At 32.5% G+C, this 10,743-nt stretch overlaps 2 protein-coding genes across 2 annotated transcripts; one reads left to right on the top strand and one right to left on the bottom strand.

Moving 5' to 3' along the window:
* The first annotated feature begins 327 nt into the window (after positions 1-327).
* Positions 328-3,389, top strand: LOC109860300 (ATP-dependent zinc metalloprotease YME1 homolog). Its single transcript, XM_020439301.1, has 7 exons — positions 328-752; positions 1,131-1,373; positions 1,491-1,637; positions 1,761-1,922; positions 2,088-2,208; positions 2,326-2,424; positions 3,032-3,389. The coding sequence occupies exons 2-6, from the start codon at positions 1,182-1,184 to the stop codon at positions 2,388-2,390; spliced, it is 687 nt and encodes a 228-aa protein (XP_020294890.1). The 5' UTR covers positions 328-752; positions 1,131-1,181; the 3' UTR covers positions 2,391-2,424; positions 3,032-3,389.
* A 908-nt stretch (positions 3,390-4,297) lies between these two features.
* LOC109860301 (pre-mRNA-splicing factor SYF1-like) lies at positions 4,298-9,618 on the bottom strand. Its single transcript, XM_020439302.1, is given in 16 exon segments — positions 4,298-5,383; positions 5,521-5,706; positions 5,782-6,004; positions 6,092-6,295; positions 6,371-6,480; positions 6,561-6,723; positions 6,829-6,942; positions 7,022-7,184; positions 7,268-7,488; positions 7,574-7,725; positions 7,800-7,941; positions 8,030-8,329; positions 8,401-8,722; positions 8,825-8,973; positions 9,192-9,237; positions 9,485-9,618. Coding segments are annotated over 15 exon segments (2,532 nt in total). The 5' UTR covers positions 9,195-9,237; positions 9,485-9,618; the 3' UTR covers positions 4,298-5,303.
* Positions 9,619-10,743: the final 1,125 nt, after the last annotated feature.

The raw sequence follows: 10,743 nt of genomic DNA, 5'->3' as shown, positions 1-10,743 counted from the left end.
TGTAATGCATCTTGATGTATAATATTATTAATAATATTATGTATTTTTTCCAAGACTATAAAAATCTTGAGGAAGCATTTCACGGTATCAAACGCAACAAGCGCGCAACGTTATCTCGTGCCTCGTGTCTTGCTTTATAGCCAACTTGGTAGAAAGAAGACGGAACATATCATGCTGCACGACAACATATCATCCACGAGCGCACACAGGCAGCAGTTCTCGCTCGTGTGCGTACTCCCACCACTTCGGCGCTCTCGGTGCTGGCCGGCCCGACCTCTCACCAATCGCCGACTCAGTATTCTCGGCAGTCTTCTTCGGATGTCGGTGGATGTCGGTTAAACTGATTATCGAAACGGCCAAAACGACAAAGTGATAACGCGCGACACCGATGTTATTTCTTTTTTTTCATTTTGTCCACTTTCCGAGATCTTATCTTGCGCAACTGTCAACTCGTCAGTCTTCTTCGGATGTCGGTGGATGTCGGACACCGATTATCGAAACGGCCAAAACGAAAAAGTAATAACGCGCGACACCGATGTTGTTTTTTTTCATTTTGTCTACTTTCCGAGATCTTGTTTTGCGCAACTGTAAACTCGGCAGTTTTCTTAGAACACCGAACTCGAACGGCCGACACAGTAACGTGCGCGACACCGATGTTTGTTTATTTGTGAACTCCTCGTGCGTGTTTTTTGGAATTTTGTGGAAAATACATTCTTTTGGAAATACGGCTTTCTTTTGGGGAATGAGTTCTGGTAAGTAATATTACAAAGCCGCTACTTTGTTAAATATGTATAGCGATGTGACTTTATCTGCATGTAGAATTTTACGTAGTCTCTCTCTCTCTCTCTCTCTCTCTCTCTCTCTCTCTCTCTCTCTCTCTCTCTCTCTCTCTCTCTCTCTCTCTCTCTCTCTCCCCCTCTCTTCCCGTCTCTCTCTCTTTTTCTTAATTTATCACGTACGCAAAGTAGTTAGTCACATCGTTGCGTTCAATTTTATATTATACATATTACATATTACATATGTAAATATTTAATATGTTTTATAAATAATATAATTTATAAATTTTACATTTGTTTTCGATGTTTAAAAAACAGTGTAAATTTATTTCGCTGTAATAAATATTATTTAAGGTAAAGCAAGCAGCGTCACATGCAGCAATTAATGAGGCAGACTGCATCACTATGAAGCACTTGGAGTATACTAGAAACAAGGTGCTGATGGCTCCTGAAGGCAAGCTCAAGTTACAAGATGAGGAAGTGAATCGTATTACAGCGTATCACGAAGCGGGACATGCGCTGGTAGTATTTTATACAAAGGATGTTACTCCTCTTCATAAAGTCACCATTGTGCCACGAGGACCATCAGTAGGTCATGTATGTATATAAATACTTATTAATTATATATAAAAGATCAATCAATAAACTTAAATTGTAATTACTTTCTTGTTTGATTTCTAATATATTTAAATAATTACATTTCTTTTATTTCAGACTTGCAATATGCATGAAAAGAACGTTTATCACACTACAAAGTCACAATTGTTAACTACTATGGACTCTATGATGAGTTGGAGAACTGCAGAAGAGTTAATATTTGGGTCGGAAAAAGTAACGACGAAAGCTTCTTCTGATTTACTAGTATGACTATGTTTAATATCGTACCTAGTACTTCTACATATTTTATTACATATTGTTCTATGTACAACTTTGGTTAAATGTTATCAACAGTTTAAAAGTTTTTTGTTTAACATTTCCTTGCAGCAAGCGACACAGATAGCCGAGATTATGGTTAAGAGTTACGGGATGTCAAACAAAATAGGATTGAGATCAATAGTTGAAAATAAGAAGTTTTTCACGAACAACAACGTGTGTGCGCTGAGCACGAACGAAATCATCGACAATGAAGTAAAGAAGCTCTTGCAGGTAAGTTTAACGTTTTGTTTACAAACGAATCAATTTTTACCAAAAAAATTTATTTGATAATTGTATATATACATATATTAATTATCCTTAATGTTTTGAAACAATAAGAGTTTATTGATTATAACTTTTTTCTTCTTGTGTTAATTTATTATTTATATTTTTAAGGACTCATACGAACGTGCAAAGACGATTAAAAAGACACACATGAAGGAACATAAACAGTTAGCAGAAGCGTTATTGCAATATGAGACATTGGATGCCGATGATGTTGCTGTCATAGTAAATGGTAAAATATTATGAAACATGTACACATATATATATATAATAATAAAACATTAATTTTTGACAATTGTTGATTTAATATATTTGGAGCTCTATTTTCACGTATTTAAAATTGTTTTAGAAACTGGACTTGGCAAACAAGATTTGTCCACATTTTCTCCAAAACGAAAAGGAACTGTGAAATAAAAGCTGTTTAAGAAACAAATTTTTTTTAGAAAAGGTAGGAATAAAAGCATAATTGTATAAAATTTGACTGGATAGGATAACATGTTCAAATCTTGTGCAAAAATTGTTTTAGATTTCAATTTAAGCAACTCTCGGGTTTTTAATATTTAAAATAAATAAAAAAACGCGTTTAGACTTAGATTATTATCTCTTGATAAAGAGGAATTGTATTACTTTTTTACTGAAGTACGGCAGCGCACACATACATTATAAAATGTATTTCTATAATTTTCTAATTTTCAATAGAATATTTATTATCGCTTACGTTAAGTTCGCGAACAATCGATAATTTAATTAAAAATTTCACTAGTTATATGCTGCATAGTTTTTCGCTTATATAAAGATTTTCAAACTAATAATGAATATAGTCAGTAAAAAGTGTTCACACATTTAAACATAATCTTTTCCTTCATTGTTCTCGTCTACATTTGCTTATTAACTCCACAAACGATATCTTTATTTTTTAAGCTAAACATTGTATACAATTTAAAATGATAAAATATTTAATAGAAAGTGTTGACAAGTTATTGGAAAGTTGGTATTTTCTATGATTACATTTCCATCGATATGAAAGCTGTAATAAATTGTTTTTTCTTTTTTAGAAGAGATTAGAAGAGAAGCTCAACAGCTTTTATCTCGTCCATGTTACTTGTATACGGAAAATGATACATTAGTTGCAGCATATGCAGAATCAAGCAGCAATATATCATTATGGAGTACAGCAAATGGCACACAATTGCCTAGTCTTTCTGTATCGGATCCTGTTATGGATTTATGCTCATTTGAAGCAATAATTTATTTTTAGCAACTTTCTTTAAAGAAATAGAGACCTATACAATTATGGGCACAAATTGACATAAAGTACAAATACACTAAAATAATACACTATCTGCCTCGTTGCTTGCTGTATGTGTATATGTGTGATATCTACCTTAAGCGTTGTCGTATATTTCTTTTTGATATAATAAATATTATGTGTATACAAGACTGAGTTAATTTTTTATACATATGTACCTAATAAATCTCATGTTTCTTTACATATAACTTTAAATTAAAAATGAATAAATGTATGTCTAAATTTCACTTATTTTACAAATATAAATGAATTTTATCTTCATTATTTTTTTGTATGTTGTGTTATTTAATATATTTGGAATTCTAACAGATAGTTAAAATCTGTGAATACAAAGTTTAACAATAAAAAACTAATTATTCCTTTATTACTGGTCAGATTTAGATTAATCTGAAAATTCTTTTTACTGATATAGAATTTGAAGAAAATGTTTATCAAGATTTATATATATACTGTAGATAGTAGGAAAATATCTGTAAAAAGACAGTCTAGAACAATGAAAAAAAGAAGTATTTATTTTTCCGTAATATTGAACATTACAGTGATTAAAACATCAAAGAGAATGTCAGAAACATTCACAAATAATAAGAATGATTGTGTATTTTGCGAGCTGAATATGTGAAAGAAAGAGGAAAATTTGATTGAGTAATTAATGTTATATGTATGGTGAATTGCTGACAGTATGTAAACATGAATACACAATACACTGAAACTAGTTAATCTTCATCCTTTCATAATACAACACATATTTAACATCTGATTGTACGTAAAATTATGCATTTCTGTCGTCATATACATTATTATACAAATGATACTAATTAAATTTTCATCTCTTTCTAAATAAACATCACTCTATGTGTGTGTTAAGAATTTATATAGAAATTTTCTACATTTAAGCAGTATATATAATATCAATTGTCTCGTGTTACACTTATATGTGTCGATTGAAATCAGTTTTGTTTTGTATTATTTCTATGAACATATTAAATATATTATTAATGTAGTAAAGCGTGTTTATTTTTTGTGTGCGATATGTGTTTTATATATAGTAAATAAAATTCTTCCAATAATTTCTTTTGTGTTAAATGAAACAGAATAAATCTGAAAGAAAATTGTTTTCAAATCCAAGAAAGAGTCAACGTATTAATTGAAATACAATTTACATATATGTATAATTTGAGATTTTTTTTATAAACCTCGTTTATTTTCGGTTCTTTACAAAATTTTGTAGCTAATCAAAGCTGCAAATATATCTTAATAATATATCTATAACAAAAATAAATCCATTGAATTATTTAAAAAACAAAGAGTTTGAAGTTTAAAATAACAAATATATATTATATATATGTATATGAACGTTAGTTGTGAGATATGTAAAGCCATCTCACGAAAGGCATTCATCATTTTCTGGTTCACGCCTTCCGCTGGTTGTTGTATCGCGTGCTCGGGGAAAATCAGGGGATGTGTGACAGTTTATCTAATAATTAAAACTCTGATTTGCGTTGTTCTACGTGTCGTACACAGCCTCGCGGTTGCTAAAATATCTCAATAATCACTTCCAGAACGTATTTTAGCAATTGCAAAGCTGCGTTTGACACGTAGAACAACGCAAATCAGAGTTTTAATTATTAGATAAACTGTCCGATATTTTATCTGAAGGTGGAACAACCGGCCCTGTATATCTTGAGAAAGCATTTCGCGTTATCATACGCGACAAGTCTGTACCGACTTGTATACCGACGTGTACATAGCACGAAATAGAACCATGTCCACCGCACTTAGCACGAAATAGAACCATGTCCACCGCACATAGCACGGAATAAAACCATGTCCACCGCACATAGCACGGAATAAAACCATGTCCACGCGTGGACATAGCATACGTATCGACAACTCGCTCGTGGACATCGCTACGTAGTTGCCAATGTGCACCACCCATGGACATGCGCTAGCTTACGGGCCGGAATAATGGTACCCAAAAACTCTTATGGGCCTGGCCGCTCTCAGGCTTCTCTCTGGTATTAATCATCATCTTCAGCTTCGGTTGTTTTCAAACTGCCAAATACTTGCGATGGTATAGCTTGTTTTTCGATAGGTATGTCTAAAATTAAATAACATATTTGTTAAACAAATACATCTAATATTTCAATACTTTGTTATAATAAGAAAATGTAAGTTCGTTTAATTTGCCTAAGTTTGTTTTCATTTGCTGTGTGTGTAAAATATACATTATCATACCTTCTTCAATTTCGGCTTCGTCATTTTCAGTATCGTCATCGTCCATATCAATATTAATCTCATCCGGATTATTCACGTGAGATTCTGGTTTACCATCTTTTTCTATTCCTCCACGTACGAATTTAATACCTCCCGTGAGATCGGTAGCATCTCTCGTAATAGCTTTCTTGGGTTCGGTTTGAGTGTCTGTACAATTTGAGATTTGTTAAATTATTTGTTAAAAAAAAAAAAAAAAAAAAACAGTGATATCTATTTCATTACCTGTATTCGATGTAATTTTACTATCCAATAAACGCATAGCGTCCATCGGAACATCTGATACTTGATTAGATGCATTATTCAACATTTGTGCAGACATCATGTTCACTTGAGTGTTATACATAGCCTGCACGCTACGTTTTATGCGAAGCATCTCGCGCATTGTGTCCTCGTTTCCATGTCTAATTTCAAATTCTTTCCAAACTTGCCAGAAATTTGATGTAACCTGCATTAATTCCAATTTAATATGATTTAACAGTGAATTTGTACGATGACAGTGCTAAAAAGTACTATATAAAATTATAAAACATACCCTCGGGTCGCATATTTGACTACAATGAGTGTATATTACTCTTGCTCTGTCAATCTCCCCTAATTTGGTCTCCATCTCTGCAAACCGCAAACACATTTCTCTGGTGTTTTCATCATTAAGTACCTCTATGGCCATTTCATAGATCTGTCGAGTTTTTGGAACTCCATATATATCCGCAGCTTTTTTAATGTATATGTTAAACATCTGAAAATTAAAAAATTTAGTTTTGCATTCTATTATCACGCTTATATAAACACGTAGTATGTAATGTAAAGTTACATCAAATTTCTCTTCCGGAAGGACAGCATTTGTCGCTCGTTCGTACACAGACATAGCATGTCTTGCTAGACCGTGTTCTTCTTCTAGTTTTGCGTACAACAAATATAAAGCTATAAAAATATATATATTTATAGTTATTTGTTTTTCTCTTTTTTGTTATACAACATTAATCTAACATATAAAATCATACCTTTGGCATATTTTGGTGGACAATGTTCCAGACATTGTTCGAAGAGATCTCTGGTACGTTCTAGTTTTGTGCCGCCGTAACGTTTTAAAAATTTGGTAAGATATGTGTTCCAAATGTCATAAACGTTTGGCCATTTAAATAATGCAATGCCTTTTTCATAAGCCTAAACATTAAAATGTAAAATACTATTGAAAAAAGATGCTCTATACAAATAATATTATATATATGAGCACGCACATATGTAATTAATGAAAATTATTTAACATACCCTGAATGCTTCTTCAAAATAGTTGTTTTCTTCTAGAAATAAGCCATAATTTATGATAATTTGCGGAGTGGCAATTTTCAAGTTAATTATTTTGTCGTATACAGCTTTACAAGTCTGTTGCAATAAAACAACATTAGAAATTGAAAACATTTATATATGTAAGTCGTATCAACTGAAAATATTAGTCACATACCTTAAATGTTCCAAAGCTTTCCTCCAAGTCCGCATACATAGACCATACTTTTAGAGACTTGTACAATCTCAGTTGGACTGTTTCCGTTTCATCATAATACGCTACTTTTCTAGCTGGCATTGTAGTGGCACGATGCATTAGTTTTAGAGCTTCCTTGCAATTTCTGTATAGAATCATAATATTTAATTATTTGTGATTGCACAAAATATGTATAGACGTAATATTGAAGACAAACCAAAACCTTACCCATGTCTAATCTCCATTTCTGCCCATTCACACCACACTGAAGCGAGATCATCTACTTTGGTGTAAGGAACATGAGTTGCTTTTTCAAACACCACTCTAGCATCTTCTATTTGGCCATTTTCTTCATAAAACTTGCCAAATGCGACCCACAGTGTGTGCAATTTACCAACTGCTAACTGTGGCTGCACAGTTTGCACTGCTTCTGTATATGTATTAATTATCTGTAAAAAAAATATATTAATTAATCAGCAAAAGCACATATGCAATGTAACATCTGTTAAGATGCAAAAATATATATTTTATCACCTCATGTGGTTGTCCTTCATAAAGTTTCACTCTTTTATGCCATTCTGCTACATTGTGTGGATTTTGTCGCAATAATACAGAGTTCAGTAACAACAGTCTCCTTTCCATTAGATGTTCAAGTCGCGCTAATCTTAATTCCAATTTTATATCGTCTAATAAACAAATGCAATTAAGTTATAGTTAAATTAATAACAAACTGTCAAATTAACAACGTACATCGACGTACCTTCTTCAGTAGGATTATTTGCTGATTCTTCTATGAGCTTTTTAAGACTAAGTTCCTCAAATTACGCATAAGCATCAAAAACTTGTGTGAAATCTCTGACAGTAGTAACAGTTTGTATAGCTTCTTCATATATATCTCTTGCCTATTAAGTAAGATTATATATACATATACATTCTAATAATTAAAACAAAATATATAAGTGTAAATTTATTATAAATACAAAACAATACCCTTTCAAAAAGACCACTTCGAACATAATAATCAGCCAGGGAATTCCATAAAGGTCCCAACTGATCTGTGTAACGTTTTAAACCACCTCTGATAATAGCATCTACATTCAAAGATTTTATTTTGGAAGGATTTTTCGATATTAAATCGCACAATTCATTCCACAGTTGATGATTAGACTTTCCATGTTTAGACACAAAATCATCTTGGTTGACAATTTGTGCTAGTTTCACCGCAGCCTTGTCAAGTCTTTCAATTGATATCAAATATTCTATGTATTCTTCTGTATCTTCCGGTGCCAACTAAATAAATAGAAACTTAGTTTATTAGAGAAAATAATTGTGTTAATCTTTGAATGAATGATTTAGTATACCTTTAGATATCTCCTGAATACTCTGACAGCAGTTTCATAGACATTGTGTTTTTTCAAAAACTCAATATACAATGGCCATATGCGATGATGTTGTGTTATAGGTAGTGCTCTAAGAGAACGATCAAACACTTGACGCGTTCGAGTTATATAGCATTGTTCAGTCATTAGTGTACAGTAATCCATCCATAATCGTGGCATTTTATGCATAAATACCAAAGCACGTTCATAGGCATTGTTGACATCTTCGTATAACGGATCTGTTATACACCGACCTTTCAACTGATCCACTCGTTGTCGAAGATAATTATACCACAATTTATAACTGCATCAATCATACAAAATAACACATATGAGATTCTCAGTTTGACGTAAAACGTTTAAATAATTATAATAAGATAAACGTATAATTCTAATATGTCTTTACCTGCCTGGTAGCTCCTTCAATGCCCGTTCATATACCATATTTAAATTTTTACTTTTTGTATTTTTAAGATGATCAATATAACGTTGCCAATGCTTTACCGAGTATGGATTTCGTAAGATCTCCTCTTCGTACGGCAAATCCTCCTCATTCTACAATTGTAAATACATGTGTCAATAAAATAAACCTAATCTAACCTAATCTAACCTTATAAATATACAAGCTAACTCTCAAAAGTATAAAATACCATATACTGACATCAAAGAAGAAATAATAAAGAAATTACGAAAGAAAGAGGAAATAATCAAGGAGGCTGAAATAAAAGGTCAAAAATATTTTAATGAATTCTTTATTAGAGGAGAAATCTTACCATGGTTTGCAAACAGGAATGTCAGACGAGAACTTGTTACGTTTATATACTTGGTTTGGTGCATATATGGCTCAAAGGACCGTTTCAAGCTAGTCCATACGCCATTCTAAGTCTTTANNAATCGTGANACAGGTNCTAAACCGTGGTTTGGGTACAAGCCACGGAGTTGTACGTTCGTTAAAAATACTGATAAACTGAAGAAATCGGTGTAAAAACACCGAAGATTGTCCAAAAATATCTAAGCGTAACTACGCACATCTAACCGGTACGGCTGATGCAACTTGTACGTTTATATACTTGTTACACCAAGCTGTGAGCAAATCACTATAACGCAGGCGAATCACTAGCAAGAAAAAACTATGTTGCAAAACCGAGATGCCAGTGTGGAGCAGAAATAAAGACAATAAACCACATTCCAGTGCCATAAATATTGTAAGAAATACTCGAGCGTACGCTACTGACAGCGACCTCTTAAGGCGTTGTAATATTTGAGTAATCGATTATGTATATCGATTACGACAATCGATTATTCTTCTGTAATTTGTCTGTGATTGGTCAATTTCTTACTTCTGATTTCTGATTTATTACTTATATCTTATTGTAGAAGGCCCATATGATGACGACGCGAACAAACTTCGAATGGCAGCGACGTCGCTAAGTCCTGTTCTACAATACAATCGTAAGCTGTAAGTCGTAAGTGTTATGGGCCTTCAACAATAAGATATAAGTCACTACTCATATGACACTAGTGATAAATCAGAATTATAAGTCTTAAATCTTAAGAAATTTGCGTCCACAATAAGCCGTATCGCATCGTCGCATCATCACATTTCAGCCAATCAGGAGAAGGATGGCAATTCAGGGCAAACAACACTATTTTCACAAAGTCTATGTTCATACTTATTTTTTTATTAGTGTACATATTTTGAAATGTTTATTGCGTATTTTTTTATCTTTTTATTAATAAGTTTGTTATGTATTTTAAAGTATAGTTTAATCTGATTATTTCAGATACGATATACGAGACTTTTTCTCTATGATTTTCTCTGCGATTTTATATCTTCTTTGTTCTTGTTTATTTATAATTAAGTTTTGCATTTGTTCTTAAAAAATGTAGAGAATGGAAGAAGAAGATTTGATGCTGATTTTATTGTTAATGCATGCGTAGTACAAATTTAGTTTAATGGTATTTGGCGCATTAAGACAGAGACAAGGAAGGAGGTTAGTACATCTAATTACTGTCGAATTTTGTTGTTCTATGTATCATTGTTGTTCATTTTGTGCTTCTTACTGTAAGAGCATTACAATTTGTTCATTTTTTCTAGGTGGTGGCGTCGACCAGTTAATAATACGTTTCTTCAACTTGGAGACTTTTCACAGTTATTCCAAGAACTCAAGAACACTGATCACGAAGAATTCTACCATTATACAAGAATGACGCCTGATCAGTTTGATTGGCTTGTGGAAAAAACAAAGCCTTATTTGTTGAAACGTAGCAGAAGACGTCCATTTCCACCAGAATTGAGACTGGCTGTCACTTTAGGGCAAGTAC

The sequence above is a fragment of the Pseudomyrmex gracilis genome, unplaced genomic scaffold (genome assembly GCF_002006095.1).
Source record: "Pseudomyrmex gracilis isolate BER0280 unplaced genomic scaffold, ASM200609v1 scaffold_361, whole genome shotgun sequence".
In the NCBI taxonomy this organism is placed as follows: domain Eukaryota; kingdom Metazoa; phylum Arthropoda; class Insecta; order Hymenoptera; family Formicidae; genus Pseudomyrmex; species Pseudomyrmex gracilis.
The sequence above is the reverse complement of the archived record's forward strand: the minus strand, read 5'-3'. Positions and strand labels throughout refer to the sequence as shown.